Raw genomic sequence first — 24,432 nt, 5'->3', positions numbered from 1 at the left:
AGGTGGGCTAGGTCACAGCCGCTCCGCTCCCAGTGGAGATGAGAGCGCAGCACCTAGCATTCACTGATGGGAAAGAGCTGCACCGCAGCTGCGTGGCGTGGGTGACACAGCCGGAGTTTGGACTTTGCTTACCCGGCTCTAAGGAACTGGTGCTCGGTTTGCCAGGAAATTTCTCCACGGATCAACTTGGACAGTAACTTAGCAGGTGTGATGTGTTCTCCGTTGACTGATTTTATTGTACTGAAAGTCCTGTTGCTCTGTTGCCACAGGGTCGACTCGATGCACTGTGGGCGCTGTTACGAAGACAGTATGACAGAGTCTCTCTGATGCGACCGCAGCAAGGAGATGAGGTTTGTGTGGTGCATGTATCCGCTATGGTCGGCAAAACAGGGGTAATTCCGTGACCTTAACTAAAGAAAGCGCTGCAGCCCAAAGAATGGCATGACAGGAAAAATAACGTGTTGGGGAAACAAATGCATTGAAAGATGCATCACACCAGCCCAGAAACGTTGACAAAACACAGATCTCCTGAAAGCAGAGCGAAGGATTCTGTGTTTTGCGCGCGTTCAGCTGGAAAACAAAAACACAGCGCACCCTTCTTTCAGTGTAAACTCTCTGTAACCAATACCCAAATCTTTCTTGTAACCAGCTATTTGCCAGAGTAGAGTCTGGCAATCAGAATACTAAAACCACGTCAAATTTAAGTGACCACCAATAACTTCCACTCAAGTTGCTTCACGTAGCTTTGCGCTTCCATGCCAAAGGCAACTTTCACAGAAAGGAGAGGCAAGGATACTTGTTTCTCGAACAATCCTTTCTTCTGCTACACTCGTGACCCGTGAAAAAGTGGCCTCCACTACAAAGACTGCTATGAGTGGGAAGAAGAGTTATTATTTGAACCTTTTATAGCGAGGCTAGATTGTGTATTTCTGATTGTTATTCCTTAAGAAAGTAGTACTTTAAATCTCAGCCTTTATCTCAGGAACCGATTTATCACCAAGGTATTTCAAATCTATCGGGACCGTTCAGCTTCCTGTTTGTGGCACATCGGAAGAAACACAGGAGCAAACGATTTCCTCTAAATGAGATGACAAATTTTTCCTCAACTAACTGGCCCCAGATGGGTGTGACAGATCAGATTCTGTCACACCACAAAGCAGTAGTGGGCGAGAACATTATTTTTGCAACATACCCCGTAGAGATGACATGAAAGAATTAGAGGGGTTAAAGGGAGGGAGTTACCTTCTAGAGAATGGGAGGTAATCGGTGTTTAGATTATCTTCCTGGGATGAAGTTTGCTTCTATTCTAAAGGAAAAAAAAGGTGACATTTAATTAATACCACGACAAGCGTTGGAAGAAGCAGAATGACAAAGTGCAATGCTGAAAACAGGGAGCATAGTCAAATACTAGCGCTATCAGTCGTCTTGTTACGTTGGCAAGTTATTTACTGTTCGCACGAATGATTCATGTTACGTGTAGCAGAATCAACAATAACAAATCTACATACAAAATACACGGTACAGTACGGTTTAACAGGTAAATTCAATGTAAATAGGAACGTAGAAGAAATGGTGCCTGAACGGGCTAAAAAAGATGTCAGTCGGGCTCTGTTTTGAGGATTACTGACCATAAAGACAGGTAGTTTCTGTAAAAATTGACTGCCAGGGAAAGCTTTGTGGAGCCGTTGTGAAGTCAGGCATCTGCCTTCTCTGGACTTGACAGAAAGACTTTGACCAACATCTTGATTTATAAAAACCAGACAAGTAGCTCACTAATCTTCAGTATCCCCACTGAAAAAAGGAGTAGAATGTGTACTGATGAATCAAATCTAAAGCAGCGGTCGTTAAGGTGTGACCTGTGAGACTGTAGGAGTGCAGCGTCTGTCTGGCATAGTATTTTATATCACAGGGAAAAAAAAAAAAGAAACCTTTTTTACACGTTCGTGACTTGCTAGGTAGAGATCCCTTGCTGCACCCCGATGAGTTTCAGTCAGTGAACAGACGAGCAGTCACGTACGCGTAGAGCGAGACACGCGTACACATACTTAACTTCGGAAGCACTGTTACGGTAAACAGCAGCCACGTAGTTGTTTTGTTTTGTCTTCTTTCTTTTACTGTTTAAGAACTCGGTAGTTCCCATTTGTAGAAGAATTCACTGCTGAATTCAAGTCCTTGATCAAGTAATTGAAATTTAGGCATGAAGTATCAAAGCCGAGCGAGCTTTTTCTTCCTTCTCTGTCTCCTCTCCCACCTCTGCCACGTTGCCAGATAATGCCGAGGGTGGCCCAGTTTGAGGGCTGCACGCGGTTGAGCTAAGAAGCTTTGATTGCGGATAGAAGTCCTCCGAGTGATAAATTTTTCAGCTAGCAATCCGTGAGGTTAGGGAAGCTTGCACAGGTGTGAGCTAGCAGGTTGTCGCCGACATCTGTTTAGAGCGGAGGCACAGGTCCTCGGCAGCCTGCAGCGAGGCTGCAGGATTGTCAGCAGATGTAGTTAAGAGTGGCAGAACAGTTTTGGTCTCACATTTGCCGCCTGGGGGCTGAAACAGTAAAGGTAGAGTGGGGGTGGACACAGCTGCGCTCCCAAACATGCCTCAGGCACAAATAAAGAGATCTAATATAGTTTGACTCTGTTGTGGTGGGGAGATGAGGACAGAGAGCCACTTCAGAGACAACTTAACGCTGCAACATCTGCCACCAAGTTTCCAGGGAGTGACAGGGGACAGCAGGTACAGATCGAAGTCCCCACATAAACAGCCTCCATTAAGCCATGAACTCTTTTGAAGGGCTCCCATCAAACATAGTGGAGACCCCAGCAGGAGATTTTGTTTTCAAAGCCATGTTTTGTTTTTTGCGCTAACAAGATAATTTATAAATGATGCATTACCCTGCGTTCATAGTCCTATTTATACTTTCTTTCCTTTTTTTATTAAAGGGGCAAAAAAGAACGAGCCACAGTAGTTTTGGAGTACTTTGATAAACCAGTTAACTGTCTGAGGGTTTTAACGGAGGTTACGGCAACCTTTAGCCCACAGCGTTACGTTCAGCTAGGAAGCTGAATGCGCGCGCCCTTACGGGTCGTTGCGGAGGAGCATCTGCCGTTGTTTCTGTACCGGAACAGAGAGTTCGTTACCGCACGAGAACAGAACTTGGCACAGGTTCGCGATGCGGCATTAGAGTCCTGTTCTTTTCCCTAAATCCTTGTGTTTGTTTTCTGATTCGTAGTTTAGCACCTAAAGGTAATGATCGGGGTTTTTCAAATTCTTTATATGACCTAGTTGCTTTGTGCAATTTGATGGTGGCTGAGATTCTGGTCCTGTGCACATTCACGCACACAAACGTCTTTAAAGTCCACGACCAGCCTGTGGCGCTTGTATTTAAGATTTTGCCCCATCGGGATGCAAATACGTGTGACTGGTAAAGGAAAAAAAAAAGTCTATAGCTAATTCTAGAAGAATTTCTATAGTAGAACTGTAGAATACTTTCAGCTCTTCTAATGTTACAGAACAGCCTGATAAAAAGGAAGACACTTGTTTTTAATTTTAAGCTTCTTAGTATTTACCTGCTTTAAAGATCCTTTTATAGTAGCGGCTGCAGAATTAATACAAACATCTGTTTAAACTAATGTTACTTTGTGACCATCTCTATGTTATACAAAATAATTGTATTTTGCATTGTAGCTCTGTTAGCATCACACGATTTACAGTTAGAAACACTTTGATGGCATTATATTCTCTGAGATGAGGCCCGTGTTACCGTTCCCTTTGTGCTGCTTCTGTAATTCCTACGCTGGGCACAGGCAGAAAATACTAAAGCATTAGCTCGGTCTGTCAGTTGTACAGTGGAATAGTAATTGTTCGGAGGCTGAGGCTGTAAGTGCCTTACAACTGAGAGAAAACTCGCTGTTTTGAAACAAAAGACTAACTGCAGTGGCTCAGAGTACCGTAGCTGTCAGTTCTCACAGTGCTTTCACAGGGTTTGACGGGCAGTTCATCACCTACCTTTGCAGCAGAGCTGCCCGTCTGCCAGCACTGCTACTAGCTAGTGCTTTATAACTCACTGAGCAACGGTTGCTTGCTACAGGGTCATGGGAACAGGAACGAGACTGGTGATAGCAGGATTTTTTGGTTTACCCCGGCTTCCCTAAAAACACAACTGTTTGTCCATTTTCTAACTAAGAAGGACCTCATTCAGGAAAATTAAGGTGATTGGGCTTCTTTTCTAATGACTGCAAATTGTTGAAACGGGTAGAGAAATAACAAGTAATAGTTAAAGATTACTGCGGCTACTTCGAAGTAGCGCACTTATTCGTTTGCGACTTCTCAAAATCAAACTGCACCTAGCGGTAATTGACATTACAACGTAAGACTCTGTTCACTCGAGCTCCTTGTTCCATGATAGTATGGTATAGCATATTTTAGCGGAACATGGAAATTACTATGCTCAAGAAATTGTTGACTGAGAGTTTTTAAAAAAAAACAGTTGGCTATTACTCATATAGCACAGTTTATGCTGGATCTTCTAAATTGCTGCAAAGATGATGCAGAACTAGTTATGGAATGTGTGAGATGAGAAGGGAGTTAGAGCACCTCTTTTTCTTGAATGTTTTCTGCCAGAATATTCCTTCTGCCATTTTTCAAGTGGAAATTTGTTTGTATAGACCTGAGAGCTCAACTGAAGCCAAAGTTTTTTTTTAAACTTCCAGAATGGACCCATAGTACTGTTAAAAATTATTAAGTTCACTGTTACAGAAAGCAGAAGAAAACATTTTAAGAGTATTCATTTCAAACTGCCCTATTCAGACTGAATTCAAAGGTCGGTCTCCAACATAAAGCAATGCATCCTGTTGAGTGAAGCACCAAGCTCTATTTCAGAAAAACAATAGTCCCTTCGCCTGCCTAAAAGAAAAAAAGTCTTTTTTGGAGAGGACACCTACTGCTTTTGTAAAAACGGCGAGTGGCAGCCACGAGATAAGCACGGTTTTGAACTGTGAACTTGGAATCTTCTTGTGCTGACGACCTGGAAGAATAATCTGCAATTAAAACATCTCGATAGTAGTACCTCCTCCAAAAGGATGCTCATTGTACACAGGTATCAGAGCTTCACTTTGTTAAAACTGGATTCCAGGCTACCATCCAGGAGGGTCCACCAGCTTGTCTGCCTCTCAGGTGCCCCATCCGAGCTCGAGTGGTTTTCTTAAAAGCCGGATTTGCTAGCTGTCAATCAATGAAAGCAGTAGGAATCATCTTTACGAAAAGACAATGTTGTTCTGGTGTTCGGAGAAACAGGGATATTTTCCCATCTACGTAGACAGTCACTTTTGGCACTCCCTCCCTTTGTGCACGAGTGCAGTTGCTCCTTTTAAACCGAGCCTTCAGAATTCATTAGAGTGACTATGAACACTTGTATGAATGAAATAGTACAAAGAAATAAATCTGCTTGTCACTTTTAAGTTCATGACGTTTTAATCCACTTGACCAGTACTCCCACAGAGCGAAACGGACAAAGCAGGTCCAACAGACCTCGCGTGGGTCCGTGGAGGCAGCAGCATGCCGATGGGCACGCTGCTCCACCTTGGTGGTTAACGTTGCTGTTGGACAGCAGCAGGCTACACGGTTGGGCGATGGTCCTGATGGAAGTACTGTCACGCCAGCATAGGACGTGCTTTTTGTGACGCCACGATATACTTTGAAAGGGCATTTTAAACAGCTGAGCTGCCAACAGAGCGTGCAGCCAGAAGAATTCTTGCCGTCTTCATTACTTTACAAGCAGCTATCTGAAAGACGAGTGCTTTAGGCCTCGTAAAATGCAACAAATACACTGTACCGGGCATCACAGTAACTCAAGCTGTGCTGGCAGCACGGGGATAATGCCTATTAAGAAAAGTCATTCTTTTCTGCGTAGAGTATGAATTTGCTGCAGCGGTCAAATATCACCACAAACACCCCCCCCCCCCCCCCCCCCGTACGAAAAAGAGAACATTTCATTTGGTAGTGCAGTTTTTGTTAATAACTGTTTGTTTCATTGGGCACAATTCAAAAGGGGAAAAACCAAATTTGTTCTTTTAATTCCTTAAAACATCTTTTTTATGGAGTAGATTACAGTAAAACCAGTTCTATTTAATCACTGCTTGGCTTCCAGTGAAGAGAGGGTGGCAGGTATCTAACCAAATCTGGTTGTAAAACACAGCTCCCAGCTCGAGCACAGCCCTTACCTAGTTTACGTTAATGCCGAGTATCTCGTTAGTCAGCTTACACAGAGACTGGCTACCTTTGAGAAGCGTCAAGAAGAAAGCTGACAGGTTCATTCGGTCTCTGCTCTCCAGAAGAGACGTGACAGCTTTAACTGTCTTGGGCGTCCAGATTTATGAACTAGTCCTACGCTCCTAACCAGATTAGTTCCTTTTCCATTAACTGCCGAAAGTAGGGCAGCTGTCCGAGCGGCTGGCTGTAAATTCGATAATGTCTGCTGTGTTAATCTGTAGGCTTTTCAGATGAAGAAGGCAGCAGATAACAGGATTAAAGTTTCACGACCCAGGGTTTTCACAGCCCGAGACGCGGGCGTAGGGGGATAGAGAATGACTTCTGTCAATTATCTTAATTGATTGCCAAGAGGTTTTAATCCGGGTTATTAATTAGAAAGGTCCTTAACGCACTGTCTACATATCAACATCAGATGCTCTTTTGGGACTTTCGGGACATATGGCCTATCTTATATTTACATTCACACAATTTACACATACATACATTTCCGTATGAAGAAATTCTTATATGTATATATGCATACAAATAGCTGTAGGAACTTTTGCATGCACAGAGGCATCACACACTCTTTGGCAAAATGTGATGAAAATGATAAAAACACTTTACACAAAGGTTAAGTTTTCACACAGTAAACACGTATACCTCTATTTACGTTGATGTCTATATTAATCCATTTCGATTATATATGGCGTTCATCTAGATTCTCTTTCAAATGGCAATCTTTGACTGGCAGATTTAAGTCGTGTTTCACTGAAGTGCAGCACGTGTCTCTGTGCGCCTCTGGCCATTCAGACACATACAGATCGCAAACAGAAACATTACCACTTTTATCTTTCACAGTTGCGATGAGTTAACATTCAGGCCTTCGCTCTTCCTTTTTCTTGGTTTTAAACAAGTTACTGTTGGACAGCCAGAATGGATAGAGGTGCGAGTATCCATAGCTGCAGCTACGTAACTACGTGATAAATCCCAGCAACACCGCTTCAACGTTTACCAAAGTACTCTTTGCAGGAGGAAATACTAAACTATGACTTGAGCATATAAACTAGGCAAGAAAAGAAAATGCTGTGACAGAGCCCTGGCATTTGAATTTTGTGCAGATTCGCGCTGCGCTACCAATTTCTGCAGCCTTTCCGTTCTTTACAAAAGATTATTTACATGATTAATCCCATGTATGGAAACGGAGCCGGGGCTGAGGAGGCCTTTTGTTTTAAGTCCTCTGTGAGTGACAGCGGAAGATTCCCGTTTCTTGCTGAGCGTGCTAGGCCGTGCCGTGTCCTGCTTTCCAAAGCAAAATGCAAACATTATAAGGCGGCAATCATTTGGTTACTCGAGAGCCGAAAAGTCTGCTCTTAACGTGTTCGTTACAAATAAGACTGCTTTGAGATACTTCAGACTAGAGACAAGGGTGCAACCGCTGTCTTTTAGGAAGAGAAAAAAAAGGCCTGTAATCAGGGAGGACTTACTGATGACTGAGTCCAAGAATTCCCAGTCCAAGGATTTCCCAGTTTTTCCTGGGAAAGGGAGATCCATCACTTGGCTCAGCTAAAACTAGACTGTACAAAGTGACAAGCGTCACCTGCGTTTAGCTGTGGCAGCCCAGACCTCAAGGGAGGCTTACTTGCTTAGGATGAGTTTATTATAAGCTTGTGCTAAATTGTAGCTAGTTGAGTTCAGAGCATGCTCAAATACGCCCACCCAGATACTCATTGTAGAGGTACGAGACTCTCTGTAAAGCCTGAAAGCAGTTGCGCATGTTAATCGTTTCATGCATGCAAATTTTCTCATTAGCTTTAATACAACATTATCGGAAAGAAGGCGGGGTGAGGGAGCTGTGCCATTATCTTGACATTGATTGCATAGCTCTTGCGGAATCAAGGAACGAACAAGAAGATAAAAAGTCGGGAATGGCTAAGGCACACGTTCTGCTGAATGTGACAACTGTATGTTAAGAGGTGGACGGCGGGGAGAAAAAGAAGAACAATGATCAAAAATGTATTTATTGCTTCTGATCTTTTTACCGTATTCCCATAATTCAAACTTATTTTTGTTCCGAGATCAATTTTTGCATGTCTAAGTCTATCATGAACTACAGATTCATAACGAATTAACTAAATCCCCAAACACTTGAGTTATTAGCATTTTAAAATGACTGAGTCTTCATAAGCCGTAATATTTTCCGAACAACTCGGCTGCAATGTCTTTATGGAGTGCCTTCAAGTAACATACGCCTCTCATCTTTGTTTGTGTGCTTTGTCTAAAGGGGAAATTGCTACCCAGTAAAAGAAGTGACCGTGCCATACGTTGTCAAAGCCCATTATACTTTAAGGTTCAGGCTGACATCCATCCATAAATTAGAATGCCTTAATACGTTTGAGTTTTGTCCCTGAACAGTGTGACACAATGGCACGCCCTCAGCCTTAACGTTTAATTTTAATATTGAATGTGCTGCTTTTTGATGGCTTGTGTCATAGCCTTCATGTAATTTAAACACGGTCTTAAAAAAAAGTTAATTCAATTACAAGTAATGGAGTTATTAATGCTGCTTCGTGTCACTAAGTATATATGGATGCATACGATTCTGTTCCTTTCAAGTCACTCTGAAATGAATTTTGCAACTTCTGATAACTGTGGTGGACAAATGCTAAATGAAAATCAATCGCTTAAGTTTAAATGGCCTAAGCTCACCGTCTTTCTTCAGCAGCCTCTGTGTCAGACAGCTAACCGGATGATAAGTAACAGTTTCACTGACCTATAGCCTTTGAAGGTTTAACATAACCCTCTAAGGACAGCACTTCAACTGCCACTGCATTGCGAGTACTCTAGGGCTCAGGATTTCTCATTCACAGATCACGGTTACTTTATTTTTGATACACATTTCCATCTGTAGCTTTCTCCCACAATGTTACTCTATTACTTAGTCTAGCAATCCCAACTCTGCAATTTAAATCAATTTGATCAAATTAAGAAGGCTTAGATTTTCTTGGAATTAATTATCACTATTTTTCCACTGGAAACAGCAGAAATTCTTTAATGGTCTGAAATATAAATTTCCTTGCTGGATGCGAAAATATTACTGTCTGATCAGAGAGGGTAAGCGCAGGCGCACAGTGCACGGTAGCTAGCAGCACATTTTATATCTTTCTCTGCCGAAGTAGACGGATGATATTTTATTTTACATTGTTGTACAACATAAAACCTGCTAAAATTTGGAACGGTTGTAAAATGATGGACAGGTATCTTTAGGAAGTAGAGTATGATTCCAGGAGAAAGTTGATTACTTAGGGCTGAAAATTTTCAGAATAGCTTAAGGGCTCCTAGGAGGTTACTCAGTTCTGTCAAAGGACTTTCCCAGCAAACCCAAGCGCGCCCCAGCGTTGCAAACTGTAGCGGGTCTCTAAATGACGTGGAAATCCTGCGTATTGCCCCTAGAGAACATCTGCTCACCCCAGGAGAGACATGTTGGGTTTTAGGACACATCCTCACGTCAGGGCTGCTTCCTTCGCTCTTCCAGTGCTGCCTCGTTGCCCCGTTCCTGGCCCCGTTCGCCCTCGCCGCTGGAGAGCTTTGGGTGCCTATCTTAAACCTAGAGTATCTAGCACAGCTGAGCCACAACTAGTCGCAGCTCATTTATTTCATTTCATTAATAAAATAGTAACATCTATAGACAGAGGCTTCTGCCCGCTAATAGTCCGTTTGAGTCTCAGGCAGTTGATGGGAATGACCTTTTGTTTGTGCAGTCATTTTCATAATGACATTCAGGGTCAGGCCTGACAACCAATCTGCCGTGCATTAGTAGCAAACATCGGTTCCCTTTGGTAATACGACATAGAGGTACCCCAAGCAGATGGTCAGACATCATAGGTGGCTAATGAACTCGATGGAGCATTTTATTAAGATTATGATGGCAACTAAGTCAGATTTTTCCCTCTGATAACAACATTTATAACAGGAAAAAAAATAAAAGAAAGGCGTGTAAAGGAAGAGGAGAATATTATGGACTGCGTTTCAGTTGCATCTAGGATTCCGTGAATTAGAATTCTGTGAATTCTATGAATTCTAGATCTAGTCGCTCAAATCTCATTGCTTTAAAAGTGCAGCGGTATACACGGTCTTGCGGTCGGCACAGTAAAAGAAACTGCTAAGGGCTGTAGGTACTAATTGGAGAGAAAGTAGCACATCGGCTCCTTCGTGGTATTTTTGCTATTGAGTCTGCCCCTCTGCGTGAATTAGCCATGCCAGATATTTTAAAGCTAGTTACCATCCTTCCCGCTCTGGTGAAGAGAAACAGAGAGAGAGAAAAAAAAATATGAAACAAAGAGCAAATTTCAGTAAGTTTGGCCTTGCAAAGGCATATCAAGGACTTGTGTATATAGGTGGCTCTGGACACCTGCCTGCCTCTTACGGATATGCGCTCCTAGCGAGCGGAGCACAACAGTCTTAGGTTTTTCCCTTGAAAGTCCTTCCTGCTCCTAGCGTTGGCTTTTTTGGTGTACAGGCATTTAAAAGTTTTCAGGCCTACCAAAGTGAAATCCAATTTATCCTCCCCTTCTTCCCCGCCAAATTGATGGCATGCCTTCACGTCCAACTTTCCCCATAAAGTTTTGGGCTACTGTCTGCGGACCCGACCCTGGGGGTATCGAGGCCAATTGCATCTGCTTAGCACTGCTCCTCGTCAGGGCTAAATCAATAAACAGCACAAAGCCATCAAGCTTGGAAGAACGCTTTCTATCACTTTATGTTTTAAATTCCTGCCAAACGTAACATATTTTTACTGAATGAAAGCTGGTTACTCTGTGCTAGATAAATATTACAGCCGTGGCTCAAATTGCAAGTGAAATTCCACATTTTGACTTTTAAAGGACTGAGTGGTCTGCATCGCAAGTATTTAAGAAATCCCTTCATTTCCTGGCGTACCGCTCTAGTTCAGCTCATCCAGCCCGTTCACACTCGGCCTGCGTGGAGCGATGCCAGCTGGGGATTAACCTGCGCAGCCGATCCCGAGCTACGGCACTTGCCTCCCACTTCGGATCACCAAAATATACATCTAATGGTTTTCAGTAGGGACTGCAAAATTGCCTCCAAGGGCTCATCTGAGGAATAGTAAATATAACTGGTCTTCAGCAGCAATAATTATTTGTTATACCTGTTAACTCCAAGTAACACCCCACTGCTATAATTCTCCATTCCCAGAGATCTTACTGCAATACCAGGGTCAACTGGTCACTAGAAAACAGAAGCAGGTCTCATTTTTAAATGCTGGCATTTCTTCTATGTCATAACAACACACGTGCAATACCACGCTGGTAAGTCTTGTGGAAATGCCTCATCAATACATTCTTACTTGTCACGGAGCTTAAGGCACAGAAACGTTACCTTGTATACAGCACAAAAATCAAGCAAAGTCAGACCTTATGCCAGCCTACACTGACCTATACAAAACCACATGTATTTATCAAAGAGGTGCACTGCTTACTGTTAGAATATCATGACATGAAAGGCTTTAGTCTTAAGACGGCCCTGAACAATGCTTTTATTAATATCTGCTTTATCTACTGTATTAGATCTAAGCCATGTGCCTTCAAGCCTCCTTGGAGGCACGATAGTGCCAACTTCGCTCGGCCCACTTGGGCGAGGGGCAGCTGTTGGAGCTGACCGCAGCCCTTGTTGGCATTCACGACCTGCAGCCGACGCTTATCCCAGCCGCCCTCCCTCAGCGTACAGGTATTGCGTCGGAATAATTGCCACATGTCATCCCCCGTTTCACGCGCGCTCTCCTCTTGGCCAGCCCAGGCACGCAAGTGACTCGTGACTGGATGCTAAACCAACGTGGGCTTTCTCTGTGTCTGGGCTTCGGTGCGTGCGTGTCTGCACGCACACATTCAGTGCTCAGGCACTATCCGGTGAGAGGCAGACTGCCCCTCCGTCCTTCCTGAACCCTGTCAGATGTAAATCATCATCATCATCATCATGTGAGGCGTCCAGCCTCCCGCAGAGCCTGAGTAGCAGGCTGGGCTGCTTCTGTCGGCTGTACCACGCTCCACAGCTCTACTCCCCTCCTGGCCGTGGGTCTCAAGAACACAGAGAAACCTCTTAATCCATTTGTACCCACTAGTCTCTGTCTCTTTGGACTTGTGGGTCCTGCCTGTACCCAGGACACATCTTGATTCGAGAGCCAGGCGGGTGCTACACGATCTGTCACTTTCTGCCTCCCTGCCACAGCGCTCTCTTTCCTAAGCAGTGGATGTCCTTAGCACGCGCATACTCTTCATTGCATCGTGAGATAACTCTCCACATCATGTTAGCGGAGGACCATTTTGCAGTACGGAATAGATGGCACGTATCTTCTCAGCTCAGTTTCTCCATCCTTCCTTTTACTCTTCTGATGTTAAGACTCCTGAAAGAGGTGCATCTCTGTGCGGATTGCATCCTGTGGTACTGGCAGCCCACCCGTACGGGCAGGAAGACAGTCGAGGTAGGACAGGTGTGGCCACCTTTGCAATGTTATACGAAGCGACCTGACGGCTAAGAATGCAGTTTTTTCTTTGGCTGCCAGATCTGTACTGAAGAGGTGAATGTTCCCAGATAGGAAAAAAAATCAAGTCCAATAAAAAATGCTGTCCTGGCTGGCAGAGACTCAAGCTTAGACTGTCTCTCTTTGCTGATGAATCCCTAGGGTGATGGCACGCTTCCTCTTTGCCCCAAAAGAGCGACCTGAGGCAGGGACACAGCGGCCAACTACCTCGGTCCTGTGGTCTGAAGCCTGCCTCCAATGAACAAACTTCACTCTCCCGCTGGCTGTGCTAAACGCAGACCTCATCCAAATGATTGTAAAGTCACCAGAAAGCCAGGAAAAATGTTAAGAGAAATTACTGATAACCTTTTTTTTCAGTACATGCTCAGATACAGCATTTTCTGTGCTTTTGTCCAACATTACTTTTGCTGGAGACGACCTGAAAAAGCTAGTTTGGCAGTAACAAAATGACTGGTAGAAGGAAAAACACTAACAGCCCCAGGAAATGGCGCTCTGTGTTCACTACAACTTTTGGGGTCGGATCTCTCCCCATCATCTATCCTGCAGAGCCTGCACGCACTAAGAGACACCTTCCAGAGTAACGGAACACTTACGACGCTATTACTACAGAACCTATACATGCAGTAGCGAAGGCAACAGGAAATATTTCTACTTTGCTATTCACAGCAGATTATGCTATATGCATTAGGATGACTTAACCTTCTCAGACTTGTAGTAAAATGATGCTGGTTGGTGAGGGAGGAAGCGTGGAATTTCCTTTTGGCATAAGTGGATATGGATCTGTTGGTATCAGTGGTAAGTTTAGTCGCATGTGTTTTAAGTTTTTGAGGCTGATATTTTCAGACGTGCTACTCAGATCTATTCTAAGGGTTCTTCATGCTCTAAGTTTGTGAAAAGCCTGCATTAGAGTTTTAAAGCACTGCTTTGGGAAGCTATTATCAGTAGATATTAATTATTGAACGCTACACCTTCTGGAAAAGTTGTTTCATCACTGGAAAGTGACCTTGTTAGAAGAGGCGGAGGGAAAGAGAGACATATAGTGCCTCCTGAGATCAAGTGGAGTGATGCGTATCAAGAGAAGACACTAAAGATTTATTGTCTGTGGCAAAAGAAACACAGATCTCTGCTTGTGCAGTAAGTGTTTTTGACACCATACACCGTAAAGAATGATTGGATACTGTAGGTTAAAAAGTGTTTCACTGAAGGAAAATAATAGACATTTTCACAGTGCTGTTTATATGAAGAGGTCTGACTGCGCGGCTGTGCGGCCTAGCCGGTCCAGAGAACGTGATGGTGTCTGCGTTAAGACAGTTTTGTGGTCTAAGGCAGCTGAATAATCCTGAGAGAGGATACTGAAAATTTATCTAAGTAAAAGGAAATATAATTTAAAGGAAAAATCAGTGGGATTTTTTGTTGTTTTGTTTTGCCTTCTTCAATGAGGTTTATAGTTAGGGAACAAAAAACATTACTGTAGCCTTTCACAGGTGCTGTTAGAAAAGGCACTGGGAAAGTTTAAGTGATTGCATTGCTCACGTAGACAGCACAAACAGTATTGCTGTGATGCTCTTACGTATTTGTGACACGCTGTTTCGCAACAAAAGCTGCTATCTTTGCAGCTCCCATTTAACAATGTATTGAAAGAAGATCCCTTTTGACCTTGGTGATTGCTGGTACAAGTTCTTACTGCGTGACACCCACACCACTGGAGAAGTCCAACCTCAGCACTGTTTGGAAGCCTTGCATGGAAATTTCATTTATTAACCTCACTCTGGCCTTTCCCCTGGAATTTTTGGGTTTTTTTTTTCCACAGCTGTTTGTGCAGCACTATGCTTGTCTTCCAGTTATATGGCTGTTTGGAGTTTTCCCACTGCTCAGTCAGCTTGAATTGTTGAAAAAAACCCCAAGATAAATAGGAATTGAGTTTAAAATAAAAGCTAGGGAAAAGCAACCACTCGAACTCTTCTCTCACTTTTATGAATGCCTCTGATAGAGTGGGGAGCAGGGCACTGAGGCCAGAGAGCTTTTAGATAAATCATAATTAGATACACATGCAAATACATCAGCTAGGCCTAGGCGCACAATTAGGCGCCTAATTATGTTGAAAACGCACACTTAGCTAAAGCGGCCACGCTGCCTCTGAAGCCGTCCGGTGGTTCCCGTCCCATCCTCCAGCGAGGCTGAGGGATGCCGCCTGTTGAAAAGGCCCCTGCGAGCGGTGGTGGAGGTGTCGTAAGCGGGCCAAGCGTTCACCGTCCTGGTCTTCGTTCCACACCAGCCGTCCTGGAGCCGAGCAGCTGCCGGGGCGAGGTTTTCAGGACGGGTTTCTGCCGCGGTCTGCCCAAGCACATCCCGCACTTTGGCCTGGTTTTCCTGCCGAGATGGAGGTGATGGTGCTGCGCAGTGACGGAGGGGACAGGCTGCAGCACGGATGTGCTGACCGCCAGTCAGCTGGGAACGAGCCCGGCACATTTTACAGGAAAGGAGAGGTTTCACAGGCGTCACGTTGCCCGTAAGCATCGTGCAAGAAGCGGCCAGGTAGAAAAATACGTTACGGCGTTTCCTTGGAAGGACAAACTGTTGCACGGGCACTCGGTATCCGTGTCGATGTGCTCTCAAGGTATCGGTCTGTAGGGAACTAGGCTACACCGAGCTGATTTCTTGCAGAACTGCTTGTTTTTTGAGGAAATGAATGTGGAACCATCAGAGGGTATGGTGAGAGAGGAGGAGAAACTGGTAATTCCCAGCATCTCCAGCATTGGACTGTCCTCGGCTTTTATTTAGCTATCCTTTTCTCTTTCTGCTGCAGCTTCTTCTTTATTTCAACAAGGAAAGGAGGGGGAAAAAAAACCCAGCCAACCGTGATTTCTGATTCAGCTGACAGACAGCGTGTGACTGAAAGTGCAGCTAGGCTGATTCTAAAGAAAAAAAATGCAGTTTAAGGTAACGCTGTCACTATTCAGGGACAGCATCATCTTTATGGAAATGCCTTATCTGAGAATGTTGTCAATGTCATGATCCACAGGGCTGAATTGTTCAGCCACTGCGTTGTCTGAAATGACTTCTCACTGGCAAGGATCACGGGCGAGAACGAGCGTTTTCAAAGGAACAACGTGTGAACTGGAAGGTGAAGCTGAGAAGTGTGCGGGGGAAAGAGCTTTAGCCTTTTCCGTTAACGCTGCACAGGTGATACGCAACTGTTTCCGTTCACTTCTGCTAAAAGTTTTCAACCTGGGTTTTAAAACCTGAGCCGAGGGCAACCAAGATCAGGAAAACTGAATTGCATTTTTCACGTGCCTGTTCAACATTTCTTTATTCTTAGCCTTTTCACGACTTAATAAAAACATCATGGCTTCACAGTAAGCGCTTCACAAGTCCCTCACGAGTACAGCATTACTGCAGCACATTAATGCCACGATCTCCAGAGGTGAGTGCGGAATGGCAAGAGCCTCTTCTGCGCAGTACACGGGGGATACCTAAGGCGTAGTTTTACAAACTGGAAGGTGGGAAACATACTATGTCTGCCTGGCAGCTGAGAGCGATAACCAGCCAAGCACTAGTTTATAACCCTGCTGGAGACAGAGATCACCATGGAGGAGCAGGAGCTTTAAAACACCATCTGAGCCAATAATGCAAAAAGCCCCAGATAAGCAACAGCAGTTAATTTTGCCTGGTAAAAAGACAGCAAGCAGACCAGAATTGCAAAGATACGCATTCAATGAAAGATCTTAGAAGTTCGGAAAGGAAAAAGCTAGGTATTTATGAGGCCACATGTTTATATACGCATACGTGCGCACACACAAACCCGCGCTTGCCGTTAAGGAAAGGAAAAGGAGGACTGAATGCGCAGAGCGGTTGGAGGTCAGTGCCCAGCGGGGCCCCAGAGCTGGGCCAGGAGCAGGGAACGCTCAAGTGGCAGGTGAAGACATGAAAGATTTTGCCAGCAGTGGTGGATATGCTTAATGTGTTTAAGAGCTTAGCGGCCTATTGAAATTAAACTGCAAATGTATTGTGCCAAAGTCTTCTGTCTGCCAGCAGCCCTGTGAACTGCCTTTCCAAGCTACCAGTTTGCTTGCCTTCCCCGGTATTCACCAAACTACAAACCTGCCCTTTATTTCCCTGACCAAAATGTTTTAACCTTGCCATTTACCAGGGACCAAAAGTTGAGGGAGATGGGTGGGCGTGAGGATGATCTTTCCTGTATTTAGAGAGAGAGAGAGGGAGAGGGGTGGGGGTGTGTGTGTGTGTGTGTGTGTATCCCCCTTTCTAATCCTTGCAATGCAGTATTGTAAAATTTAGAACTTTTTTCTCCTACTGCATCACTTTTTTTTTTTCATGTTCAGGTGATATAATTTTTTTAACAATTGTAATAAGAGTAGTTATTTTTCCATAGTGCTCAATTTATTAAGCATCCTGAATAAGAAAGAAGTAGCTCTTAAAATAAAGCAGTCACTTCTCCTTTTTAACACTACGTTAGTTCCTCTGAAGGAGTATCTAGAATTGAAAATGTCACATTAAAAGTCTGAGAATAAGACTTGTTTCAGAGAACTTACTAGCCAAGGAGTGAAGATAAGTTCTCCTCTCATTGTTGTTTTTTTTTTTTTTTTTAATCACTACAAAATCACAGAAATACTTTTTTAAAATTAATGCGGTTTTTACTTTAAAAATTCATATTATTTGTACAAGCTGAGGTGCTACTCAAAGAAACTTTATCTACTTTAGGGGATCTTAATTGGGTTGCATTGGAACATGGGAAAAAAAGGATTTCTGCACAGATTCTGGAAGAGAAGTCGCGTTGGCCTCATTTTCATTCATTTCCACCCCACTTGCAATGATTAGCCCATACGGCTCAGGAGAGTTTGCATTTCATCCTTGTATTCGCAACCAGTACTAAATGCTAAGGAAAGCCATCATTTAGCTTGGTAAAAAAATCCAGTGTTTCACATTTTCCAAATTTCTCGCCTGCGTTTCCAAAAAACGTGTCCATGTTCCAAAAACCCACCAAAAATTCTAACAGTTCTTCTGGTTCGTGTTAGCACTAGAGTTAGGAATTACAATTGTATTTAAGAAAGCCAGTTTTTCTGCACTTTGATCCAGATTTTGTAGGTGTAAACATAGGGTTAACTGAAGTAGAGAAGCATCTGGAGCTCTAAGGCCTGGTCAGAAATAAATACGTAAACTTTTGTTGGCTTGAGACAGACATGGTAGGACTTGCAGTAAAATACTAGTCCTGTTTGTGGCACCATAACTAGCTAAGTACTGCTTTATGCATGGCGCACCACCGTACCTGCACATCCTGCCACGGGCGGCTGGCTGCAGGGGAGCGGAGGTCTAGGGCACCCGCCGAGGCTCAGCAGAGCTGCAATGCGTCCCGCCAGTGCCTGTCAGCACTGTGACACGCTCTGCCCTAGAAAGCTCGAGGGAGAGCAGCGCTCCTGTGGTCCAGCAAGTTTGGGATTCCTTTTGGATGTGGCTGCAGCTTGGCACCACGGAGCTGCCAATCTAGGTGCAAAGGGGGTGTCGCTTCCTGGCTGCAGCGGGACCGCGCTTCCCCGGCAGTGGGCTGAGTGAGCCGGATGATTGAAAACATCCCGCTTGAAAGTCTGAGCTAACAAACATCTAAGTTCTTAGCAGCAGCTCTGATGTTCTGCTTGCACGCAGCTGCTTACACACTGCATCTCTTAAAGCCTCTCCAAGGCTATTTTGGTTAGGTGCTTGTTGACAGTCCCACACGCTGCCACGCTGTGTGAGCTCCTGCTGCCTTTAGAGCACCATATTAAGCCAGGACAAGCTCATGTCCCATTTTGAGATAAGGCGCCAAAACAGCTGGCTGCTTAATCCCTTACGGAGTTCGTGCACATAGTACAGGCCCTATTACCTGCTCTTTTTCCATATTTCTCTCAATCGAAAGCTGGCCTCTGCCTCCTCGGGTCCTTGTGCACGTTGCCAACCTCAGAGCAGCCAGTTCACAGGAGGCAGGAACGCACCAGAAAGGAGGAGCAGTCTTTTGCAGGCCCTACCTTTGTGCGCCCCAGGAGCACGCAAACTTGGAAGCACAGTTACCACAGGTGATGTCACCCCGCTGTGACCGCATCGTGCCTGAGGGGGTTCAAAATGGGGCAGCAGCTCTTGCGTCCCTTTCCCCTCTTCAGCGTTCTGCATCGTTTGTTATTCTATTACAGAGGAAGAATAGGCACTGTATTTTCTGATTGTCACTATCAAGTCTGCAGTGATTTATTCCTACAGTCTGTAACTGAATTAAAATCTTAATTAAGCTTATGCCACTTTTTTCTTCTTTTTAATTAGGTATAGCCAAATCACTTGTCTGTGGGAAGAAGTAAGAAAAAGATAAAGAACAGAAACGTTTTTTTCTGATCTGTACTAGTAGTTGTAAAGCCTTAGCGAGAATATCCTCTCAAAGAGATATCAAAGGGATTTTTTTTCTTTTTATTAATGTTAAGAATTTATTCCTCCCAAAAACTTTAAGCCTGCTATGCAGTTACATCCTATGTCTTCTACCCAGGGAATTCCTGATAAAGATTCGGTCTTGTCCCACTGAGCCTGACAGTGCCAGCTGGTGACCCGTACCTTAGGCAGAGAACACACGCAAGCAGGAGCATCACGGCGAAGGCTTTCCCTTTAACAAATACAACGTCTGTCCGGCGGCAGAGTGCTGTCTGACTGAAAAGAAGCTACGCTTAAGAAAGGCTGATCAAGAAGTTCCATCCGGGCGGGGAGTGGCTATACTAGGCCAGAGGAATAACGCAGTGCCAGTGCCCATTCTTCACGCACAGATAGGTACCTCTTTCCTTGCCTGCCCTCAGAAACTGCCAAGACCCCACGGCATATTTCTGGTGAGGAGAAAACAATCGCCAGTGCCTCTCCGTAATACCAGATGCTGGTAACTTCATCTCCTCTCCCTGTTCGGCTCACAGGTTAATAAAAATTCCTTGCACGCTTTCATTCACCAGACGTTTAAGCAAGGGAGCGTGGATGAGCGCAGCTACAACTGGATTTTTGAATTTAGGTCCCGATAAGAATGAGAAGTCACACACAAAGTAACATCCCTGGCTATTCCGATTTTAAAAGCACGCAACCACGGTGGTGAGGGGCTCAGCAGCCAGCTGAAAAGCCAACAGCCATCTTTCCAGCTGAATGCGTCACCCGTGCTCAGCTGTGTGCCGCGACTTGATCAGCAGCACCATCAGCTTTCTACTTGACTTCTTATCCGGGCTCTTACCAGAGTAAAGGTAATACAAATAAATAGAGACTGTGCCGTTGTACAGGAAACCTCAATAATTTACCTAAATACTTTTCTTGAGTGTTTCCTGGTGCTAATTTCACACCCAGCTTCGACAGTTCTTATTTACTTCAATAAGACACCATGAGATAACACACTGCAGCAATGAGTTTTTGATGCCTGTAATAACCACTGCTTCCATCTAAAACAATAAATCTTAGTAAAATGGAGAATTAGTCGCGGATTTGGCCTGTGGTACGCTACAGACGTCTGTCCTGGCTTTGCAGATGCAACAACAATCTCGAGCAGGCTCGGCGGAAAATGCGAGCTCAGCTGGACCTCCCCGTGCTTCCCCTGAATGCATCGCTTCTCCTTCGTGCTCGTGTTTTACCCACAGCAAGCATTAAACAGATTACAGGGTTTTCCCCAAGCAAATTAGAAGTTTCTAGTAAGCTGTCCTAAAATATCAAATGCTGCCATCAGCAAAGTGTAAACCCGTAACTTTTGGCAGTGAGGGGATTTTTGTTTGGTCATCTTTTAATGTTACCCATTGATTTGACTCTTGCTTCAACCAACCTCTTCAAAGGCTACAGCTTTGTGGAAAAACGTTAAGCTGGCTCTTTTCTGGGAGACTACAGCTGAGTTAATGTACTCATCTGCAGGGTGGAATCCTTCCTAGCTTTCAGCCTTTGAAGGTCTGGATTTGGACCTTCTGTTATTCTGTTATTGATGAAGCCTTTACTAACGAGTCTTAGGAAGAAGCTCTCAAACCTCCTAAGTGCACGTTCCGTGCCTTGCACTACGGAAACCGTGAGGCACTCCTTTTGCTTGAATCAGCTGTTTACTGAGAAGCTTTTTCTTTTTTTAAAAAGCCTGTCTCTTGCAGTCATAACTAAAACCACTTCTTTCCACATTAACCTCATCATTTGAGTTTAATCTGTGCTATCCTTCGGGAGAGAAGGAGCTGTGGCATGTGATCGTGTTAATGTCCAAGTGGCAGACTTTCAAACATGCGAGCCCATCTCTGGTCTGACAGCTTACTCCAATTAAGGCTGACGCTCTGTCCTTAACTCATCCTCTTGTGCATAGGTATTGCAGCACATATGGTACGTACCACCACGTGCTGATCCGAGACCTCCACTGTACCTTTGCGTGAAAGGGAAGGGAGGTGAGAGGGGTGAGATTGATTCTGGTCCACCTCCAACCTGATTTTATGTCAGCGCGTGCACCGAGCTCCATGGACACACTCTGTCCCGCAGGCACGTGTGAAAGAGAAGCGGCCGTCCCCGTGAATTCAGTCTGAAGGAAAACGTACTTCCATTAGCAAATCTGGCTATTTCAGTGAAACAGGACCGAGATTTTCAAAGGCGTTTACAGGATGTAAAGCGTTTCAGTGGGACTTGGAGACTTTAAGTTCTTCTGTGAAACTCTTGCTTCACATTTGCGGGTTGACATTTTCTACTTAAGGGGCCTTTTGGCATCTTTTGCATTAATTTATAATGCTGTGATAGTTGGGTTGCAAGCACTGCAGGAAGACTGTTTATTTTAAAAACACTTTGCTTTGAAATCAGATTGGATGCAGTACAGAGACCGCATTCCTACTTCTCATGTCAGTTTTTGGGGTTAGGTTTTTTGTTTTGGGGTTTGGTTTGTTGTTTTTTGTTTTTTTTTTTTTTTTTTTTTTTTACATTGTTTCGATAGATTTTACAGATGTATGTCCTAACAAAATTTTCCTGTATCTCTACATTTCACTTTTTAATGCAGTGTTATATGACGCTGACAGTATTTTGTACACTTTCCAACGTCAACGGTGCTTTAATGTAGCCCTGCTGATTTTAACGGGATCGGTCACAGGAAAATCCACCTCATTGATGGCAGCTTCTGCTCCGTTTAGCTCAAGTATTTTGTTCATACCTTTCTTAGAGTTTAGACCTTTAAAGGTTACGGCAGCAAAAACCTGGGCTGTTAATTTGTCCATCACAGCAAGAAAGATTATATACTAGCATTCAGCTGTAGACGAAGCTGTACAGTTCTCATCTGTATGGAATAATGCTAGCAGTGTGTTTTCTTAATCCGGCCTTAAGTGACAATAGCAGGTCTTGAATTTTCTGTACTTGTATGCTACATGTAATTCACAGACTCTGAAACCTCAGTTGGTTTTTGCAAAGGTACAGTGAGAAGCAAGGATTTTTAGACAAGCAAAGTGGGGCTTAATAGGGCTATTTATTTCAAGGCCTTACATACACAAATGATAGGACTGGCTTGATTGAATTGTATTACAGCTGGTACGAGACCCCTCAATCAACATGGCTCCATCATTTTAAACTTTAAAAACATCACTTAGCTTCAAGCAGCCCCTTACTAACTGCAGCTAAATTTATGTAAGCCATTTTAAGACAGTTCACAAAGCTATCTTTACTAATGTAACTACACGTTAGAATTTGAAATATGCAACTAATTACAATAATTAAACCTATATCTTATTTTTGCAAGAGAATTTTTCTTTATAAGTTTATAATTTAACAGTGCAGGCTTTTGTTTTATCATGGTTTCAACTAGAAACAGCTGTCATCCTCCTCAGTGATAGGATTTAAGAAAGGCACCAGCCTACCCTTATTATAATTAAATTCATGCTTAAGTATGTGTGTGTGTCCAGCTTTAGAAGGTAATTGTGCACACCTCATTGCTTTTTACTTCTAAATGTTGCTGTGGTCATTTGCCAGGTAATTTCAGAGACAAGTTCTAAATTACCAGTGATTTCATAAAGTTTAAAATATTCATACCTAGCAAGAGAACGAGTGGGCATTCCCCCCCCCCCCCAGCAAATTAAACATTCATGAAAAAGACCTAAAACAATGGGGGGGGGGGGGGGGGGGGGGAAAGCTGCGTACTTTGAAGCGCTCTCAGGCAGCAAATATTCACAGTTTACTCTGCTGTATAATAAACAAGGCGTCACCATAGCAACGGCCACATAACTTCGTTTTTATATAACGAATGACAAACCCCATTTCCTTTCCTAAATTCACCAGTGAGATTTATCACAGGATTTTTAAATCTTACCTCAACTTAAACATACTGTACTATTTTCCTACTCTTAAACAAGGATCTTTTTGCGGTGATCGTTCATTTTCTTTGTACCAATTCTAAAAGTTCAATACCGTAGGCAGCAATCCTGAAACAGACTATGAGGATGATTATAATTTCTTTCAAATCCCTTGCAACTTTTTTCTCCTTCTCGTGTTGACATTTCTAAGTGTCTCTCCATGCAGGGAGAAAGGAGCAACCTCAGAGCAGAGAGCTACCCTGAGCTGCATTAAGCTCCACCCGCACGCACCAAACACCTTGGCGAGACCCGCGTCTGGCAGGGCTCGCCTTGCACGAACTGCCGAGGAACTCTGCAGGGTTCCTTTGCGGAAGGGAGAGGATTTGGCAATGCACTTCCTCATGGCGCAGCGTAGCCAGCGGCTCAGTGGTGGTTCTGACGAGAAGCTTCCCGACTCTACCCCACGCTCTATAAATCTCCTAGAGCACGGCGCTAACAGGGGCGGGCCCCTGGGTGAACCTCCTCCTCCTCTCAGACTAATGAAGCTGCACAGCCACAGGGACAGAGGCTCTGAGCACGGACGTGGCTGGATACAGAAGCCGATCTGGCTCGTGATGAAGTTGTCGTCATCCCCTGCCCCCCCTCCCAAAACCAAAACCACAGGCTGAGCTTATACAAAATAACAGCGGCATATGTAAAAAAATCGGTAGCACGTTGCTTGACATTTCAGTCCTGCAAGACAGATCATCCATCTCGCTATGGCTGTGACCTGGCGGTGCCAGATACACACCTAGCATTCAGCTGCCATGTGGCGATGCCACATACGGACCTAGCGTTCAGCTGCGCCCAGTTCTGTGCTGCGTCTCATTCGCTGACCGTACTAGGTAAGCAACAGGTACTTCTCCGTACGAAAGCAGAAGATCAATAGGAAACCCCTGTGTAATCCCAGGCAGGGAAGTAACAGAGGTGGTCTTTTAGGTCAGGATGTAAGAAGTTACACAGGTGTCAGACGCTGGACCTTTTTCATCTGTATTAGTGCAGTTTTTCAGTAGGGGCCAGTTTAATTATTATCCAAGTATTCAAAGGCCAATTCCTAAATTAAGTGGTGGGGCTTCCTTCCTTAATTACACAGCTGACAACTCAAATCACCCCCTCTACGTAGCAATGTATAGCTCTAAGCTCTGACAAGCCTTATATATGCTGCAAACGAAGAACCGGGTGTTCACTCTCTCCACCGCTCCTGAAAGTTAGTTTCACATTCTGAAACAGTCCTGAAGGGTGTTTCCCCCCCTAGCATGTTATAAAAAAACCCCAAACAACTAAAACACCCCAGAAGCTTTTGATAATGAAGCAAA

General features: G+C 44.2%; 1 protein-coding gene and 1 long non-coding RNA gene across 4 annotated transcripts in view; one reads left to right on the top strand and one right to left on the bottom strand.

The window, feature by feature from the left end:
• Window positions 1-24,432, bottom strand: part of LOC129205949 (uncharacterized) — a 276,829-nt gene that overhangs the window by 3,744 nt on the left and 248,653 nt on the right. The window contains exon 4 of the long non-coding RNA XR_008576931.1: window positions 1,243-1,306. This is a non-coding gene — a long non-coding RNA (uncharacterized LOC129205949). The remainder of the gene's footprint in view (window positions 1-1,242; window positions 1,307-24,432) is intronic.
• ANTXR2 (ANTXR cell adhesion molecule 2) overlaps window positions 1-24,432 on the top strand; it is a 116,691-nt gene that overhangs the window by 72,854 nt on the left and 19,405 nt on the right. For all 3 annotated transcript variants that reach the window (XM_054824454.1, XM_054824455.1, XM_054824453.1), the window contains one exon: window positions 270-350. In XM_054824454.1, the coding sequence (XP_054680429.1) occupies window positions 270-350 (81 nt within the window). The remainder of the gene's footprint in view (window positions 1-269; window positions 351-24,432) is intronic.

This window comes from Grus americana, chromosome 4 (genome assembly GCF_028858705.1).
Source record: "Grus americana isolate bGruAme1 chromosome 4, bGruAme1.mat, whole genome shotgun sequence".
Taxonomy (NCBI): Eukaryota; Metazoa; Chordata; class Aves; order Gruiformes; family Gruidae; genus Grus; species Grus americana.
Note: the sequence above shows the minus strand (reverse complement) of the source record. Positions and strands in the feature narration are given on the sequence as shown.